The 21,614-nt window shown below is 36.3% G+C and overlaps 1 protein-coding gene across 1 annotated transcript in view; it reads left to right on the forward strand.

Moving 5' to 3' along the window:
• Positions 1-21,614, forward strand: part of si:ch211-246m6.5 (von Willebrand factor D and EGF domain-containing protein) — a 64,491-nt gene that overhangs the window by 15,043 nt on the left and 27,834 nt on the right. The window contains exons 5-14 of the mRNA XM_041262816.1: positions 96-328; positions 6,143-6,232; positions 6,386-6,527; positions 7,704-7,921; positions 8,664-8,737; positions 10,417-10,690; positions 11,139-11,353; positions 12,269-13,239; positions 19,123-19,259; positions 21,075-21,236. Of these exons, the coding sequence (XP_041118750.1) occupies positions 96-328; positions 6,143-6,232; positions 6,386-6,527; positions 7,704-7,921; positions 8,664-8,737; positions 10,417-10,690; positions 11,139-11,353; positions 12,269-13,239; positions 19,123-19,259; positions 21,075-21,236 (2,516 nt within the window). The remainder of the gene's footprint in view (positions 1-95; positions 329-6,142; positions 6,233-6,385; positions 6,528-7,703; positions 7,922-8,663; positions 8,738-10,416; positions 10,691-11,138; positions 11,354-12,268; positions 13,240-19,122; positions 19,260-21,074; positions 21,237-21,614) is intronic.

A 21,614-nucleotide genomic window follows, 5' to 3' on the forward strand; every position in this document is an offset into this window, starting at 1 on the left:
ATCTGCCTATGATACTTTCTATTATAGAGTATTTACTTGTTGATACGTCATTGCTATTGCTAACATTTTTTTTTTATATATTTGTTATTGTTTAGCAAGACCTTTGGCAATATCTTCTAAGCCAGTCATTACCCCAGAGATGATTGGCAACAGCGTCCATCTGAAATGTACCTATAGCAGCATGTCTTCCGATCCAGCCTTGGGCTATGTGGTGGCTTGGTCACGGCACTTGCCTGGGAATGTGAAGGAGGAGATAAGAAGAGACACGACCCTGCAGACTGTCTCCTCTGTAGAGATGGATGGAGTTCATTTTAAGCTGGGGGATATGGTAATACTTTCCAGATACCGCCAAATAAGGTGAAACATTCAAAGGGAGTAAAACACAGTGCTGCTTTGTTATGGTTTCTATTAATACTCCATTTGTCTAAATTTGGTTTAAGTTAAGTAAAATCTAGCACATAAAAAACAAGTATGACAAATTGAGTCAAAGATCAGTATCCTTGAACTAGATTTTAACACTCCATGTATGAAGATTGTTTTCTTTAATTTGAGGCATAGCCTATTTCCCCAAGAGGGATCATAAATTGAGAGATTGTTAAGTGTATAAAGTTTAATATAATGTAAATCTCTTTTGAATCATATTTAAATATTGGTGACTGTGCAGCATAACGGGATTGTTAATGCATTGTGCTACACATTTCATTGCAACAAAAGAAAGAAGTTTTAAAAATGGATTTGGTCAAATAATTTAATATATTGGTGTTATCTATTATTTTATATATTCTTGAAAGTATTAAAACCACATGCATACATATGTCATAGATTTATTCCCGCAAAGGTGTTCCGTTTGCGATTACATGGAATATTTTTTAAACATTTAAACTATGGTCAGGAATCAGCATGAGGTTAGGGAAGGAACTTCCTATGCCCTGTGAAAGATACAATCTCAATCTCTTTTGAAGAGGGTTGTTAACCTAATTGAATTCCAGTGCAGGTCCAAACAATGAAAGCCTATGAAGCCACTCAGCCCCGGTTAGTTTACGATTCATTAAGGATATCCACTTCCCCAACACCAACCTGAACGGCTATCACTATTGACCATCTTGGCTGGGTGTCACTGTACAGTATTTGAAATAACATCGATGTATTCATTTTCTTCTCAATTAATTTTTTCAAGAAAATCAGGCTCAGTTTTAACGCATAATGAACAATAGGCAACTAGAAGAAACAAAAACAATAAACAATAAATGGGGTATAAGTAACAGGGTGGATCAGATGCAATACCGGTTCGGTTTCAGTATTATTGGTAATTAAACCTGAGCTGCAGTTTTAGCTCATTATGTCACCATTACCTAAGAAGATTTACAGCTGACTTAAATGCAGCAATGGAAACCTTGGCTGTAATCTGAGAGGTGGATTAAATTAAGAAACCACTTAACAGCACCCAAGTGATTGGTTTTGATGGATTAGTGGCTTGTAAAATCAACAGCCAAAATTATGTTTATACCAAGCAGCCTCGGAGAAAATAAACCCAGTCAGATTGCTATAAAACTCAGTAATCCGATAGATTACTGTGTTACTGAAATCAATTATGTGTTCAGTATCACTAACTATGGGTATTAGTCTGTTTTAATTTTCAAGTCATGTTAATTCAGGTTTCTGCTTGTTTTATGACGTGTAAGTAACATAGGTGTTTGTATATCGAATTTAGCAAGTGAGGCGTGGAGTAGTTAATTTGTACTGAATTTCAACTGGCAGCCTCCAGTTTCATCGGAGTGCAGATAAATAGCAGTGGAGCTACAATTTGAATGTATTAAAGTGACATGAAAGCAGCACTTTGAGTAATCTTAATTCATTTAAAAAAAAGAAAAAACTTGGAACATATTTAAATGTACAAGTTCTATAAGATTAATAGCTGTTACATATCTGTTTTAATTGATAGATACAGTGATATCAAAGATTCAAGTTTTGTGACACAATTTGCATCAGAAATATCCTCTCTCTCTCTCTCTCTCTCTCTCTCTCTCTCTCTCTCTCTCTCTCTCTCTCTCTCTCTCTCTCTCTCTATATATATATATATATATATATATATAATATATATTATATATATATATATATATATATATATATCTACGATGCCTTCAGAACAGAGATAAGTTCGAAACTCCCGACTATAACTTTAATTTGGAAGCCAGAAAATAATACAAGTGCAATAATCAAAAGTAATTGAGAGCCCAGACAAATTGCAACATTTTATAACACTCATGCAAAAGAAGCACTGACACACAGTCTCAATTAGAACACTTTACTTTTACAGCAGTTTCTTAATTGATAGCGCCTCTCCACTTCAATACACACACACACACACACACACACACACACACATGAATCAGTGCTTAGAAATACATTTAAGTGTTGCCTTAACATCCTTACACACCACCGGGCAATAGTCTCCCTCTGACATGTGATTGGTTCACATCAATGTCAGTCCCACCCCTTTTCAAAGGAACGCCCTTCACCTCAACTCCTCACAACAAGTGATAATGGAAGAATGTGAAAAACCTGCTAAACATGGATTCAGTGGCTTAACAGAAAGTGAATTACAAAACATACTACAAAAGAAGTATGTCCAAACACTACAATGGTGATTAAAACGTCACTATCGCTCTTTTCTGACTTTCTGAAATTCTAACAAATTCAACATTGGGGATCTAAACTGTATTGTGCAACAGTAAGCAAGCCAGACAGGGAACTGTACACACAAATGACTTTTATAACTATGCGGTATGAACTTCAAAAACATATTCTGTTATTTATGTTATTTATTTTTTTACTTATGCTGTGTCTGCTATATTTAAATGCAGTATATACACTCATATTTACTATCCAATCTTGCCTCACTTATTTTTTTCACTGATTCAGACTTTTGCACTATGAGCTGCAGACTCAGCTCATAGTGGAAAATGAAATGCCCCTCAGGAAGACTATTACTACCTCCTGCAGCTTCAGGCATTATAGCTCCCTTTCGTTAACAATAGTCTTCCCTCGGGCAGTAAGTAAATTTTCTACATACATATATATATATATATATATATATATATATATATATATATATATATATATATATATATATATATATATATATATATATATATATATATATATATACATACAGTGCCTTGCAAAAGTATTCAGACCCCTGACCGATTCTCTAATGTTACCGAATTACAAATGGTACATTGAAATTTCGTTCTGTTTGATATTTTATTTTTAAACAATGAAACTCAGAATCAATTATTGTAAGGTGACATTGGTTTTATATTGTGAAATATTTTTAAGAAAAATAAAAAACTGAAATATCTTGCTTGCATAAGTATTCAACCCCTGTGCTGTGGAAGTTCCCAGTTTGCACCGATGAAAGAAATTGCCCTAACGAGGACACAATTACCTTACCATTGGCCTCCACCTGTGAACCGTTAAAGTTGGTGTCAAATTTTTTGGATAAAAACCCCACTGTTGAAGGATCATTGGTAAGGTTGTGAATCTGAAGGAAAAGTAAGATCAAAGAGCATTCTACAGAAGTTAGAGATAAAGTAATACAAATGCATAGATTAGGGAAAGGGTACAAAATAATATCCAAGTGTTTGAATATCCCGGTGAGCACAGTTGGATCAATATTCAGGAAGTGGAAGCTGCATCACACCACCATCACACAAAACTCAGCGCTCCAAGAAGAAGGAGACTTGTGAGAGAAACCACAGAGAGGCCAACAATCACTTTGAAGGAGCAGCAGAGTTCAGTGGCTGGGAGTGGAGTAATGGTGCACCAGTCAACAATCTCAAGAGCTCTGCATAACACTGGCCTGTATGGGAGGGTGGCAAGAAAGAAGCTGTTACTCAAAAAGTACCATCTGAAAGCACGTCTGGAGTTTGCCAGAAAGCAAGGTTTTTGGTCAGATGAGACCAAGATAGAGCTTTTTGGCCAAAACTCAAAGCGCTATGTGTGTCGCAAAACTAACAATGCCCATGCCTCAAGACACACCATCCATACAGTGAAGTATGGTGGTGGCATCGTCATGCTGTGGGGAAGCTTCTCATCAGCAGGGACTGGGTATGTTGTTACAATTGAAGGAAGAATGGATGGAGCAAAATACAGGAAAATACTGCAAGAGAATCTGCTTCAGTCCGCTAAAAAACTGAAACTTGGGAGGAAATTCACCTTTCAGCAGGACAATGATCCCAAACACAAGGCCAAAGCAACACTGGAGTAGCTCAAGAACAAAAAAGGTGAATGTCCTACAGTGGCCCAGTCAAAGTCCTGATCTCAATCCCATTGAGAATCTGTGGCATTATTTGAAAATTACGGTCCACAAGCATCGTCCAACCAACCTGAACAACCTGGAGCAAATCTGCCAAGAAGAATGGGCCAAAATCATAAGACACTGTGTGCAAAGCTGGTACATACTTACCCCAAAAGACTTAAATCTGTTATTGCAGCGAAAGGTGGCTCTACCAAATATTAATGTGTGGGGGTTGAATTCTTATGAAAGCAAGATATTTCAGTTTTTTATTTTTCTTAAAAATATTTCCAAACATAAAACCAATGTCACCTTTCAATAACTGATTTTGAGTTTAAGTGTTTTAAAATAAAATATCAAACAACGAAATTTCAATGTACCATTTGTAATTTAGTAAAATGAGAGAATTGGTCAGGGGTCTGAATACTTTTGCAAGGCACTGTGTATGTGTGTGTGTGTGTGTGTGTGTGTGTGTGTGTGTGTGTGTGTGTGTGTGTGTATATATATATATATATATATATATATATATATATATATATATATATATATATACACACACACCCAGTTTACCGTATTTACCTACAACCAGACAATATACACTGAGTGTACAAAACATTAGGAACACCTTCGTAATATTGAGTTGCACCCCCTTCTGCCCTTAGAACAGCCTCAATTTGTCAGGACATGGACTCTACAAGGTGTCGAAAATGTTCCACATGTTGACTCCAATGCTTCCCACAGTTGTGTCAAGTTGGCTGGTAGTGGATCTCTACTCTGAATAAGTCGTTCCATCTCATCCCACAGATGCTCAATTGGATTGAGATCTGATGACTGGGCAGACCACTGCAGTAAGCTGAATTCACTGTCATGTTCGTGGAACCATTCCTGGACAATCTTAGCCTTGTGGCTTGGGGCATTATCCTGCTGAAAAAATCCATTAGCAGATGGATACACTGCTGCCATGAAGGGATGCACCTGATTGGCAATACTGTTCAGATATCCTGTGGCATTCAAATGTTGCTCCACTTTTATCAAGGGGCCCAATGTGTGCCATGAAAACACACCCCACAACATCACACCATCACCACCAGCCTGCAATGTTGAAACGTGGCATGGTGGATGCAGGTATTCGTGATTTTCTCCATACCCTAGTTTTCCCATTAGTGTGAAACAACAGGAACTAGGATTCATCAGACCAGGCAATGTTTTTCCAATCCTCCAGTGTCCAGTGTTTTCGTTCCTTAGCCCACTGTAACCGCAGTTTCTTGTGTTTTGCTGAAAGAAGTGGAACTCTGTTACGTCGTCGGCTGCCATACCCCATTTGTGTCAAGGTATGACGAGTTGTGCATTCTTTTATGGGTCTTTCGGCACCAATGTTGTACTGGACTGTCAGTTGACTAACTGTAGCCTGTCTGTTGCTCTGCATAATTCGTGTCAGCCTCCTTTGGTCTCTTTCATCAAATAGCCATTTTTGACCACTGGCCTGCCATTGGCTGGATGTCCTTTGGGTGGTGGACCATCCGTGAACGTGAAAAACCCAGCAGTTTTGCAGTTCTTGACACACTCAAACCGGTGAGCCTGGCACCTACTGCCATACCCCGTTCAAAGGCACTTAAATCTTTTGTCTTGCCTAATTACCCTCTGAATGGCCATACACAATCCATGTCTCAATTGTGTCAAGGCTTAAAGAGCCTACACTGATTCAAGTGAATTTAACAGGTTACATCAATAAGGGATCATAGCTTTCACCTGGATTCACCTCATCAGTCTATTTCATGGAAAGAGCAGGTTTTCCTAATGTTTTGTTTCCTAATGTTTTTGTACTATTTATTTTTTATTTTACAGATTTCCTGTAGCGTCTTCACCTTTCTAAGGAACTCAGAAGATACGCAGTCTTTACCTAGAGACAGTGATGTTTTTTTTGCTGGGTTAAAGGTATATTATTGAATTTGTTAATGCCTTTTTGACTTTATTACGTCAAGCTTCTACTACTACTACTACTACTACTACTAATAATAATAATAATAATAATAATAATAATAATAATAATAATAATAATTCTTCTTCTCTTTTGGGGTCTCTGAGTAGTTTGTACCAGAGTTTTTCCAAATTGCAGAGGACAGTAACGACCACTCACTGACAATCCACAGCACTGTCCCCATTCCTTGTAAGGACAGCGAACAGAAGCAGAACTGCAAAATAACTCTGCAGCTTAGTACTGATGACTACGGTAAGGAACTCCTGTGACTGTCCTTGTGAGGTCAAACATGGAGGTGAATTTATATTGGATATTATATGTAATAGGGCAATAAATACAGACACAATTGAAGAACCATTATTCACCCAAGGGGAATTTATTGTATTTTATATATATATATATATATATATATATATATATATATATATATATATATATATATATATATATATATATATATAATATATATAAATATTTTACAAACATGGAAGAACCAACTTTTCTGGACAAGTACAGGAAATATTTGCATGTCTTCTATGCACCCAATCATCCATTTCTGTCGACTTGTAGCTGAAGTTAGGATTAAACCCTAATGGGCATATCATTCAAAATGCAGTAACTGTTTTTTTTACATTTCATGATGTTGTTTTAAGAATACAGTTTTTAAGAATCACATACACCCTCCCACCAGTACATTCAATAATCGCTGAGATGTTTTAAGCTAAAGTTTTACGATTATACTGTATTTACAGTGTAATACTTACAGAGCATAAGAAACTTATTACTTATATTTGGATAAAATTCAATAGATGTGATCGGAAAATGACAAACTCTGTTTTAGAGCAGGTACAGTGACTTTTTATTGTGCTGATTAACAATAGTTCACATTACGAAGATGCTGGAAAATGATCTGTCGTTCTTGAGCAGGTGTTGTGACTCTTGGTCTCCCAGTTCGTGGCCTGTCATTGACAGAGTGTGTGTGGTTATACCGTCTCAACAGGTTTGAAATTGCTGGCTGTGAACACCCAAGACGGCAAGCCACAGTACTCTGCCCTAGTCCAGCCTCCAACATGCAGATTGCACAAAGTGCTGTTCTCTTGACAGACGTGACATATTGTTTTTTTTTTTTTTTCCTGTGATTTTCTTTATTGCTTTTATTCAAGCTTGAAATTCAACAGCTGAAATCACTCCATATCCAGTGTCCAATCAACTGTCTCACTAATTAGGTGATTAAGTGCATGTGCTTCCGTCATAGTCACTCCAGCGTACCATGGTCAAGGATGAATGATCGACTGATTAAAAAGAAACCAAAAACATTTCATCAATGTCCATCATTTATATACTTTCTTTTTTTCAAAAATACATTTGTTATAATAGTTTCTCTTGAGGTGCGGTATATTAACAAACTCTGTGTTGTTGATGTTTTAGACAGTATAAGCCTGGAAGCGCCAAACATAGCTCTCTCAGCATGTCAGGTGGACCTGGAGCAGACACAGTGTACAGGGGACAGCTGTGCGAGTGCCTCCCTGTTGCTGACGGCTGTGACAGACTTCACCCGCGATGGAAACCGCGCTAGTCACGTCAGGGTGGAGCCAGCGAAAGACAGTCCTCTTCTCTGGAAAGGTTACACGCCAAACCCAGTGAAAGTTAGTGTCGAGAATCAACTTCCTAAATAAATTTGCATAATGCTGAAGTAGGTTTATATTGTATAAACCTATGCAATCCTGCCCTTAGTTGAAAGCAAGCCAACTTTACCACTGAGTATGAGATAGATATGCTGTATTAAATGCTTTGGTACAAGACCTGTATAAAACAATCTAAAAGATATTATAGTGTGCTGCATTCATCAGAGAAGAAACATTAAGGTACCCAGCAAGTTGCACAATGTAATAAATGGCTAAACAAATATTTACACTTCTACAGTCTTTTGCCACCACTGATGTTGATTATACTTACTGTAATGTTGCTCTTCCAGTGGCATAGCCAGTATTTTGTTTCGAGGATCGATGGAGATTTTTTTGATGATGGTTAATAACACTGGTGTAGCAATGATTTCATTACGGGAGGAGGGGGGTGGGGGGGGGCATGTTGGTGCTGGTGGTGAATCATCTGTTCATTAATTAAATTTCGGGGGGTTGGGGGTGGGGTTTAAACCCCGACCCCCCTCCAGCTATACCACTGTGTTGTTCAACATCCTTATATGTCAACCTGTGCATTGTACTGAGTAACATGTGCGTGCCATCCCTGTGTGTGCCTGTCTGTATGATCAGTGTGATGTGCCACCAGGAGTCAATAGACCACCCCTGTATTTAAGTATAAACACAAGCCGGATTCAAGTCATAACCTGCTTAAGATAAACATTAAACTGTGTTTTATTTTACTTCCCAGGTGATGGTTCAGGACATTCCAGCTGGAAGTTGCTACTCGTTTACAGATCCCCATATAATTACATTTGATGGCAGGTAACAATGACTGTTTTTTTTCATCTCAAATGTGTTGGACAGACACATAGATTACAATTCCCTGCAATTGCTAAGTAGCTCAGGTGTAATACAGTAGCTCCAAGAGGCATCATTCTGTTAGTTTCTTTTATTGTTCTTATACTGTACTGGTTCACGAGGAGGGAGTGTGTCCCAGTACCTTCATGCCTGCTTCTCTGCCAAGTAATAGCATTAGAATGTTTGTCTGAGCTTCCATTCGCTTTGTAGATCACATACATGCAATTTTGAAAGAAGCACATTTTATTGTTAATGTATATTTTCATTTAATAAGTGATATCTGATACCATACTAGGTTAAAGCAATCTCTCAGTCTGCATGACTTACGTATAGGTAGTTTGCCAAACCTGTGTTAACGCCATATTTTTCGGAACCCTGCTACTTACTCTATAAATTGTAGTCTGCTTCTTGACCTTAGCCATACTTGGCCTTATTGAACACCTACAACAGTATGTATGTTTAATAGTGTCCTTGCATACCAGAGCACAAGTATTCATCTAAGCAAAAGTTCTATAGCAAACATATTACTCCCTGATTAAGTGTTTATTTATTTTTACTTTTGAGTTTTTTATGACATTCTATATGCTATTCACAGTATTCTTTACCCAAGCATACAGTAGTTCATCATTTTTACACGTACATGTCTGAGTTACTGATCAAACATTTTAAGTGGAAATTGCAGGTTTAAAATGATATAGCTTTGTTAAAAGGCATAAGTATAACTTAGGTTAAATATAATGTACAGACCTTCATTCTTGTGTGACTGTGCTGAACTGGTTCTAGATTAATATGTGAAATAGTTCACAGCATAAACTATATAAATCCTTTTGTAGGTGTATTCCTCAGGGTATTACAGTGTGTTTTAAAGACAAGAAGACATCTAAAACAAGAGCTGATAAAGGCTTTTAGCACAGCCTTTCCTTTTTAGGAAAAAAAGAGAAAAACATTTCTCAGAGAACATTCCAGCACATTTTTATGTTTCTTAAACAAAACAAAAGTAGCTCTTAGTCTTTTAGTTTCGGTAGACCATTAACCATTACTTTGCACCAGAGGAAAGGCTTTGTATGTAATCTTCAATATGACTTTTTGGATAAAGTCAATAAATGACACATAAATGATTGTTAATTATAGATGTACGTTTACCAGGTCAGCTGTTGTTTTTTCTAGCTTGATTCATTATATTGGTAGACTCATCAAAAACAGCTGAATGTTTGTTTTTTTAAATAGCAAGCTAGGGAGTTTTGAAACAATGCAAAACCAAGTGTATTACTTTTAATATAGTTCTTATTAAAATGTCTAAGCAGTTTTTGGTGTACAAAGGATTTGGTGGCTATATTTTCAAGATTTTAGCTAGAAAGATATCTAGCTGTTTCATGTGCATTACCTGTATTATTATACCCTGTATATTAAGCTCTGTCTGTCGGTTTGTATTGTCACAGTAGAGAACTGTTTATCTAAAGTATCATATTCCGAGAGTATGTGGAGGCGACTTGTCTGCCACTCTGTTCATCCATATGTCACACTTCTGTCATGTAACAGTTTATAAGTACCTTTAGTTTCTTGAGCACTATGTGAAAGGCAGGTTGAGATAAAGTTTATCTCGATTTGCACATTTTAAACAGCTTTTGTCTTCTTCCTTGTAGGCGTTTTGATAATTACAAGACAGGAACGTTTGTGCTGTTCAGGAGCCTGGCCCGTGAGTTTGAGGTGCAGGCACGCCAATGGGACTGTGGGAGTCGCCACTATGCTGTGTCTTGTAACTGCGGAGTAGTGGTCAAGGAAGGCAGTGACATCATTGCTTTTGATATGTGCAATGGCCAACTGCAAGAAACCAGACCACACTTGTCAGTGAAAAGCATTGGACCAGCATCAGATCAAATCAAGATCCAGCAGGCGCACCAAGGGAAGAAGGTCACTGTATGTATTTAACAAATGAAATAGTTTGGTTGGTAAAAAATATAATAATAATGAATGTCCATAGTTCTAAGATTTTATAATTGTACAATTTAACTTTTTATGGAGTTAGTGGATCTTGAGAAACAATTATTAGAGCAGATTATTATGAATGGTTGTTATGAATGTTTGCATATTATATGAGACTTAGATGAATGAACACCAATACGTATAATGAATTTCAAATTTATTTTTTTATTTTATGCTGACTTCACTGTACACCTACTGTGACATTTTCTTATAGGTATTCCTTTTGAAAATGTAAAACACATAGCATGTCCATACAGATATTATTACTTTCATCAAAAATATAGATGTTTCAGGGACCAGGTTGATATATTTTGTGTCATTTCAATATAACACCAAGCCCTCATATGGCTACAGTGTATCACCTTGAGTCTGACTTTTCCAGATTGTATTCCCCTCCGGTGCCTTTGTCCGTGCAGATGTGAGCGACTGGGGAATGAGCTTGTCTGTGAGAGCACCAAGTGTTGATTTTAACAGCACAAGAGGCCTGTGTGGTACCTTTGACAGAAACAGTCAGAATGACTTTCACAGCACTGATGGCAGCATGTTAATAAGTTCACATAGAAATAATGACCCTGAAGATTTCATAGAGGAGTGGAGGTAATCATGCAGTATTCATAATAGGCACTGTGGGGTTTATGTTGTTTTTGACCTTTAATAAGCCAGTCTTTGCCTCCTTTCTAACAAAACAGCTTTAACAGAAAATACACTTATATCAGTTATTTTTCATAGTAGTAAACTTGAAAGGTACATCTTTAAAGTGTCTTATCAACAAATAAGTACAGATCAAATAACATGGACATAATATCCTTAATTCGTAATCAATGCTTGTACAGAATATTGGTAACAAAACCATTTTTTTAAAGATTTGTTGGGCTACTGTCCCTTTTGTCATTATTCTGTGCTTTTTCCAGGTGTGTAGACAGATAGTGAAATGTAAACTCAGAGAGTCATAGTGTACTAAACTCTAGTTTGTTCCACTTTGTCTTTAAAAATGAGCTACAGAGCTACAGATCAGATTTGTACTTGTCTTATCTCTTTGTGTAGTATATCTGGATTCTATGATATTGAACATATTGTTTTTGTACTTTAAAGAAAAGGTAAACATGTATAAACATATGTTAGTATCTATAGTTATTTCATTATTTCTGCTGTGTTTAATTTAAATTTAATCTAAAATACCTACAAATAGCTGAAATATAAAACAAAAAACATAGCTTTTCGTTGCTAGCCACAGTTTTATCAGGTAGAATTAAAAAAAATATTCAGGAGAGATAAGGGTAAGGATAAGGAATTGATTAATATTCCTGATAGTCTGAATATAACAGTATTATCTTAAATACTAAGCAGCAATGGTATTTATAATTGCTTACCCTTTAAGATTATCATATTATATCACAAATATGTATGAGCTGAAATTCCAAATCAATCCCAGATATAGAGTACTGATTATTGAATTCACTCAAATCTAAATGTAGTGGCTGGCGTTTTTAAATAAGTTTTCTATTTTGTCAGGATACCACCCGGGGAGAGTTTATTTGACATAACACCGCTAGTCACAGAAGGAGAGAAAAAGAAATATTACTGCAGGTGCCAGAAGGAGTACACCATGTCTCTCCACTCAGTAAACAGAAGGGGGGGGTTATTTGACCACTCATCTTTATCTTACTGCTTCTCAAATGACAATGTGGATTACACCTCAGTCATCCCATTCCTTGACGTTACCGCTGAATATATCAATACTCCTACAATTGAGACTAACATTCAGAAACGTGAGGCGGTGCAGACTTTTGGAAGCCTACCCAAGGTCATCAGAAAACGAGACAATGTGATGCCATCCCGACAGCAACAAGCCTTAGGATTTCCTTCAGAGGATCAGCATATTCAAGAGCCATTAGAAAGTGATTTTGATCAAACAGGAACAATTAATAATAAAACTGGGTTGGACATTAAATTAAGTAGAAGAAGAAGACAAGGTTACTATGAATACCTGCCGATATTCACATTCCAGAGTTTGAGTCAGACTGATCTGGAGAGCTTTACATATTTCTTCCCAGAGGATCATTTATCTGGCAGCAGACCTGTGGTTCAGCCCTCATGGCCTACTCCAAGTGGCCTGACATCAGCTAAAGCCTTGGAGATATGCCAGCAGGTCCTTGCCAACTCCACCATTGGGGTTGTTTGCAAAGACCTGTTGGGAAGAAGACTGGATGAAGCCATTGACATGTGCATCTTAGACTTGCAGCTGAAGGATGATCTGGCTTGGGAGGAAGCAATGGCACCATTTCTTGAAAATGAGTGTGAGAGAAGGGTTTTGGAAAACAGAACAAGGCAGCCCTTCATGTTAGGAGGATCAACTGGAGCTTCAGAAGAGATCATCACTGCTCTGAGGTGTCCTAATTTCTGTAATGGGAATGGACTCTGTACTGAATGGGGCTGCCAGTGCTTTCCCGGGTACAGTTTACATGACTGCAGTCTTTCCAGCAGTAAGTATGTTCTTATTATTTCTGGACACTGAGATTGAATTTAACCTTTGTTCCAGCACATGGGCTCTATACCTTTGGGGAAACTTTGTCTTTCTGCATTGCGGTACTTCTTTCATAAAGGTGGATATAGTTATAACTAGTGATTTAGTGGAGCTGGAACAAATAATTGAGCATGTTGGACAACCCCAGTCTCTGTCCCTGTTTGGCATTTTTATGCACAACGGTCCAGTGATTTAATACTGACTGTCAGATATTGGCATTGAAAGTACTTCATTCATAGAGGATGGAATAGTTCTGGGGCATTATAGATTCCATAAATAACCCATAAAGAGAGTGTTTTTTTTTGTTTGTTTTTGATTTTTAATTTTTTTTTTTAATTTTTTTTTTCTCTAGCTAATAATAGTATACATCTAAGCATGACAAAATCATCATAAAAAGATATGATGGAGGGTTATATAAACCCTGCAGGATAAATGTGTCAATGACCTTCACATTGACATCTGACATAACGAGGTCATGTTGTCCAGTAAGCTCTGTTCTTGTTAGTATGTTGGTATTCTAGTAATTACTAGAACTTGGTTTTGAAACCAATTTAAAGTTCAGTTTTACACTGTTTAACACAGGGACGATGAGTTAATAAACAGATAACACACTTTTTTTTTTTTTTTTTTTAATAATACTTTCATAAGGATCAGCTTTTGAGATGACAAAGAGATTGTGGTATCTTATACTACCAGTATCTTATATTTTACAGTATTGTAAAATCTCTATAGTTGGTTATTAAAGAAATTATGCTATTCATTAGATTTTCAATTGGAAAATGTTCTCACAAAACTAACTAGCACCCATTTTATGTGATAAGCACAGCTTTTCTAAGTAATACAGCTACTATTTATCTCTCACAGGAAAACAGATGGTACTGTATATTGTTGAGTATTTCCTGTCTGTATAGCCATGGATGTGGATCTAATTTCCTGTAGAGTTCTCTTTGGGGGCAAACACCTTCTTTAAACGTGGCAAGTCTTAACAGGTGTTCTTGGTTCGGTTAACTTTAGAAGGCTTGAGGACATTTGAATGCACAGGCCTACCAATCTGGCACTCAGCCCAGTTGTGAATTGTTTATTGTTTTACAATGGATAAAGACACAGCATAAGTTATGAGTATGCATCTTGCACAAGGTGTTTAATACCTTAGGGTGCCATTCTACTAAATATGTCTTAACGCAAATTAGAAATCAAATTAACACCACTGTGATGTGGAATGTTATTAGTCAGTGTGGTCTCATGTATGACCTTTATAGGCTTCATGATTTATGTTGGTTAGAACTGGGGGATGAACAAGAGGGTTAATAAATCTGTATATTAGCAAGATCAAAAAAATGTATGTATACTTTATTCAGCACCCCTCTTTATCTCTATAGTTATACAGTAACATTCTCACTACCTACTGTTTTTACCTCTTTCTACAGTAATTGGACACTAGAGTCTTGTTACCCGACCTGATCCTGATGGGACCCAATAATAAGTGTTGTAGTTTGAATATTATAATTTGGGCTCAGGTTGGGTCAGTGCATTAGCAGTGAGTGGATTATGGCATTTTATTAATTTTAAGTGAGGTTTTTTTTTTTTTATTCCTCTGTGTACAAGTGCTTCCTAAAACTCACTTCCTGCTTCCTTTTTTGCCAGTCTAAAAATATCTTGCGAAAGTGAAGCGCTGCTGTGAGTGGCGAAGACTTCTTGCGTGCATGTCAAAAATGTGTATAAAGGAGAGATTTTCTACATTTAAAATATTGAGGCTGTTGTAAAAAAAAAAAAAAAAAAAAAAAAAAAAAACTCTGAAATGTGTAGCAGTGGAATGTTCCGTTGCTGGAAAGGGTACGTCTAAAAATGACAACACTGTGGTATTCAACGATAATAAAAGTCCATGTGGCTTTGTACAATGCAGATCTTGCAAAATATTACGGAAATATGTCTGCAAAAAGATGGGAAATTAATCTTTGCAGCAGCACACTGAAAAGGGATGTATTTGTCATGCAGCTGGTCCAAGTCAGTCATACATGACTTCTTTTGTCCAAAATGATTATGCAAATTTGCAAGAGCATCTTAATGTGTGGGTATTTATGGTAACAAAGTTTTGAAGAAGCCTGTTGTTGTCTTCTTTTAAATCATGCAGTGTTGAATTATTAGGAAAGGAAGTAAATGAGATGAAATTAATTGAGGGATTTATTTATGTTTTAACTGCAAATCAGAAATAGACTGTACACGGATGGTACTTAGTTTCAATAGCGTATGTTTGGAATTATGATATTTGTGTAAATGGTCGGGTCAGATAGGGTATGCAAATATTTCAAAGGGCTTGGGCTCGGGTCTGGTCTGGATTTGTTCGGTTGGATGGGTTCAGAACGGGTTTTAAATTTAGGCCCGAGCAGACCTCTAATACAAGTCCTTCCTAATTTCTGAGCCAAAGCTTACTATAGGGTGACGTAATACACTTTTCCCAAGTAGTTCAAAAGGTCAGTTATCACACTATACATTTGGGAGTTTCTAAGGTGTCCTTTAGATTAAGATAAATGTAGCCTGCTTTTTCTAAACTAATATACGGTGGCGCTATTAATGTTCACAATGCAGAATATATATTCTCTCAACATACAGTAAAGGAAAGTTCATAGTACAGTGAGTACACTATTTACGTCAATGTGAGAACATTACTGTATAAATAAAGACTTTGGCCTGTGAGGACCGAGGTCTGTATGTGAAACTGTAAAATAACTTTAGGAGCCATCTCTTACAGTTTCAAATTCAGAATATTGCTTTTCTGTTATGTCAATTCCTTGCCAATGACAACCTAGCATATTTTTGTATTATCCTCACATTTCACATAAGGAACAGTCACCCTGATTCATCTGGATATCATTTACTATAGTAAAGGGAATTGTTTTTTTCCTGATTTATTTGCAAGATGCCTTTGGCAGCCACATTAAAATCCCCACAGCCTTTTTCTGACTATTTTCAGTTTTTACTTCAAAACAGGTGGAAAAAGATCTCACAATGTGAAATAATATACACTGATCAGGGTTCTCCCCAGGAATTCTGTACAGCTGGGCTGCAAAACATTGTAGCCAGGAGCAATTTTAACGAAAAAAATAAACTTGCCTTAGCTTAAATATATAATACGAGAAAGAATTTGAATAATGTGTTGTCTGTCGTTGACTGTATCTGGTTGCACTTTTTTATGTTCTACATTTTCTTTTTCATTACTGTTTTTTTATTATGGTAAATTGCTGTGCTTATTTAGGCATTCTACGATAAGACTGGGGAAAGATAACACAGGATTATTGGAGTTCACAAAAAAACGAAAAAAACGGTAACCTTTTCACAACCTTTTTAGCTTAATTATTGAGCTTGTTGCTTAGGGCATTTTCAGGGCATTTTGTTAATGCACGTCTATTTAAGTTTTTTGCTGTTTTTGATTAATGAAACTGTTCATTTAATCCATTTTTTTACACAATAGTACTTGCACACATTTGGTCACCATCATAACTGTTGCATGAAACTTTAGTGTAATAATCCAGCACCTCTGCACTGAAGCATTTGTATGACAACTGACAAGTGCTCAGCTGATATCCCCTCACACCTTTCTTCTTAAAGGTGTACAGCCTCTATATATGAACCCACAATGTCTCTCACAAGCACCTGGGTACATATTGATACAATATCACAACAAAAGGAATACACTTTGTTTATATCACATGACAGTACAAATAATTGTCTGACTGACTGAATGATAATACCCGAAAATAATCTTAATATTTTTTTTAATAAAGTAGCTGGCGCAAATATAGTATTAGGCAATGGATTGCGCCGATCACCGGCTTATTTTGAAAACCCTGCATTCATTGTCACTATTTTTGATTTGAAAATAATCAGTTATTTTTTTAGCAGTCATATTTAACGTTTTAGCCTCTCGAAGTGCTTAACACAGAAAACCCGCCCCTTTAACTCTCTGATTGGTTAAATGTTTTATCAAGACGTAACACATCTGTCATGTGGTTCCAAGATTTTTTTTTTTTTCACCTAGCAATGCGCAACTGATCTAGTCTGCTAGAAGCGAAATCAATCCTTATTGTTAATGGCACAGTAGCATCTGCAAGATGGGCGGATCAGGTTTTTTCTGCCGGACGGGCTGCCTGGCAAAGTGGCTGCCGCTGCCCGGCTGAAAAAAACCCTGAAAAGGCCTGGGGAGAACCCTGCCGATGTTTCGGTGCATGTTTTTTATGACCCTGGGTTTCATAGTTTGACTTTGTCCCAGGGTTTATCACTGTTGGAGCCTTTTTTATTGCCATTTATTATTTAACACTTTTAAATTTATTTAAATAAGGAGAATATTCAAACAGTATTGACAATGAGGGACTGGAGAAAACACATTAGGTGATAATAACAAGTGTTAAAACTACTTATGTAATGTAAAACTACTTCTTTATGTAATGCCTAGTTAAATTTCACCACACAAATGTTTGTCCAGAATTTGCATTCCTTGACAATGTTGCACAAGTTAGGATCCTTAGCCTTGCAGAAACATGTGTATCACTGAGATAAATAACATTAAGATAAGGTACGGGTGAACACTGTCACAGATAGAATTGTAGAGTACTGCTGTATACGAAGATTATGTTTGAATATATTTTCTTTAATTTGATTACTTCAAGTAAATAATCTGAGTGCTTAAATACTCTGCAAATGGGACAGATATCAAGAGTGCACAGATGACTATATTGTATGCCCTTTGATTGCCTACTGAAAAAAAAGGCTGAATAGCAATGGCTTTATCAATGCGCAATTAAAGATTTAAGTTCAGATGTTAAGGCAAGGCCGTTTTCGTCGCACCTAGCTAATGCGCCAAAATGTATCCCTTTCTGTTCGGCTATTTTTGTGTTAAAACTAAAAAATGTACTTAAATAGTGTATAGTGTACTTTTTAGTGTAACATGATTTAGGATGAGCCTCTGCAGTCTCAATGCTTTGAGTATTTATCATCCCCAACGCTGGCACCATGCTGTAATTTTTGATTACATGATGCATAAAACAAAATTACAGTTACAGAAAGCCCTATATTTTGCACAGAATGACACCAGTGTACTAATTACCTGCAGACAGAGTCGAAGTGGAAATATGATATAATAAAAAATCAACAGATTCAATGAAAGTGCATCCAAGCAGAAACGTTGTCACTACTTTTATTAATTTTGTATTTCCTGTATAAACAGGAAGATTGGAATCAAGACTTTTAGCATACATTTACATCAGCGAAATACCCATGATGTTTACTGTATATATATATTTTTTTGTCCACAAATATAGGCCTTTAGGTATATAATGTCAGCCTAGGTAAATAGACTCAAATTAGGCACTGGAGAGGAAGGGAAATGAACAATTCCTCATTTTTACAGTACCTGTATGACCTTTTAGTGCGTGAAGTCAATAATCTTACAATGTAATTCCATCATTTTACTGAAACATCTCTTTGAGGTTTGAATACGTTAATCTGAGGGTCAGAAATCTTTATTGTGTGTTATACACCTGGGATCAAACACAGTAGGGATTCAAATGTGTAATAATGACTGTCAAAATTTACTGGATTTATAGTACTGGAAATATTCTCATATTTACCCAGGTGACCCTACAGCAGGTCACTCATTCTGATTTGTATTGTATTATTTATGTTGTTGTTTGCTTTTTTACTTTTATTTGTTTAAAGGGGGGAGGGTTTCACAAGTCATTCCTTCCACAAAATTTAACATGTGTGCGTAGTTATTTCTATGCAATGTATATAACAGTAAAACATTCAAGATGTATAATTATAATTATTATTTTTTTTCTCATTCAAGGTCATCCCCCAGAACTAACAGACCTGGAGAACAGTGGTCTGTGTGATATACAAGTATATGAGTGCAACAGTGTCCGTGTGTTTGGTCTTGGCTTCATGGACTCTGGTGACCTGCACTGTCAGGTCACTAGATTGATGGTGAGCTACCACCAGAAACTTAGCTCTTGGGTTCAAAATTAATATGGTAATTACACTGTGAAACGATTTGTGAAAAAAGAGGGTATTTAATGTAAGCTGTTGTAACACGAATTGGTACAAATAATTTGGTAACTGGATGATGAAAAATTATCCTACATTATAGCTCATAATACTTCATAAATACAAATAGAAAACTGTGCGCTGCACAAGCACAGAATTAATTATAAATATGAATAATACATTGACATGCTTTGCCCATACTTTGCAAGCCTTTGTCTGTAATTGCATGCAGTATAATTATTGTCAGCTGGTATTAATCAAATATGTTGCATAATGGCTTTAGGTGATTCTGAAATCCGATAGCTCTGTTGTTTAGTCCATAATCAAAAAAAAAAGTCATCTCCCCAGATGTACATGTATTATTAAAAATATATATAATAACAAATCCATGAAAGAAATTACAATGAAAAGGAACTAATAATTCCAGGATGAAGGTAAGCCTGTATCACAGGGCGAAACCATTGCATTTAGTTATTAAACTTGTACCTTCTCTTTTTGAACTGTTTAATTCTGCCCCTGCAGTGATGAGAGATGCTAAAAAGGTAGCTTCCTGGTGACATTTCAGATATTGCATGCTGACACCCTGTGATTAGAAAACCTGTAGCACACCAGCCTGGTGCAGGTATTATACTGAACTGGGCTAATGATGCCGTCTTCACATGCACTGAATTAGTTTTTTAGCTTCTGACTGCTGCCTACCTTCAATTAAAACTACTGCTTATTGTACTTCACAGTGGTGTAGCAGCTTAGCAACATTTCCCGTGCTGTTTCTAGAAGACTGATACTGCCCGCAGTGTCAGATCCTCCTCCAACAACAAATTACTTTTATTTTTAATGATTATTTCTATTTTTCCCTTGCTGCACTGTGTAAAACAAACTTCTGATGTCTTGTATTTGGATATATTTTTTAAGTAACACTAACACAAATATTTCACTTTCATTTTTCAGTTAATTCTGTGTATTTTAATTCTCTATAAGCACAGTACGTGCCTATGGAATATCAATGTGATGGTCACAAAGCCTACATATATCTCAAGTTTCTTTTGTAGTGTATCAATATTGCAAGTCTTCCAGGGTCACCAAGAACTCACTCCAACATGATTCCAGTTGTATTGAGTCCATTACATGCTGAGACAGCCCATAATTGAGCTTCGCCAAAACCAAACTGGTTTCTTATGTGTGTCTTTCTATGAGATGTAAAACTGACATCCTATATTAAGTGCCTGCAGCAGCAGCAGCAGTAGTTCTTGATGCATCGTTCACCCCCTAGTCTCTGAAGCACGAAAAATTTTTCAGACGATTTACTGATTTATTATTATAATAATGTTTTGTTTAATATAATTGGAATTTTAAATTGGGACTGCCCCGGTAACATTGTGGACATTCAGCAAGGTTCCTTATATTTCTGTAACAGTTTATAGTAATGCTAATATTAATAATAATAATATAAAACTCTCACTGAAGAGTTACTTTGTATGAAACATAGCTTCATCGATAGTAGCTATAACATCTGATCATTGACTAGTAACTGGAATAGACCTATCTTAACAATATAATATATATATATATATATATATATATATATATATATATATATATATATATATATATATATATATATCTGCATTAACAGATAACGGAACATGAGCATAGGTATTCAGACAGAACAGTACAGTCCTGCTTTGACGCTGACAGACCTTTCTGAACAGCATTGATTACATTTTTAGTGCTCATTCTGTGTCATCTCATACACAGTATGTCAACGGTCACTGGGTACCCGGGGTCCAGGAGATCACTAAGGCTACATTCCTCAGTTCCAAGGCCGTGGACTGTGTACTTCCTCCTTTAAATAACATGGCCAGCGAGACGGTTGACTTCATGGTCGATGACAAGCCATTTGCTCGATGGGAAGTAAAAGTAAGTCATAGTTAAATTAAATTTGACTATTTAATCATCAGTACCTTTTTTCATAAAGATTAACGTATTATACAGGAAAAGAGTTATTACCTCACACCTTTGTCAAAGGATAACTGGATATGGTTTATCAAGCCAATGGGTCATATCAACTCTTTATCACCTTAAACCTAAGATTGTGCATGATCAGCAAGTTGATGGTCTAGGCAAAACAACCCAATATGTGTCCCAAGAAAAACAAGTTTGAAAGTTTGAAAGAATGCCTTGTATTGGCCATACCAGTTATAGATTTTCACAGTATAGATTATATATTTTTTATTTTAAAACTGGATCTGCCACATACATGTTCAATAAAGAAGTGATACATCTTGCTCCATTGCG

The sequence above is a fragment of the Polyodon spathula genome, chromosome 11 (assembly GCF_017654505.1).
Source record: "Polyodon spathula isolate WHYD16114869_AA chromosome 11, ASM1765450v1, whole genome shotgun sequence".
Classification (NCBI taxonomy): Eukaryota; Metazoa; Chordata; class Actinopteri; order Acipenseriformes; family Polyodontidae; genus Polyodon; species Polyodon spathula.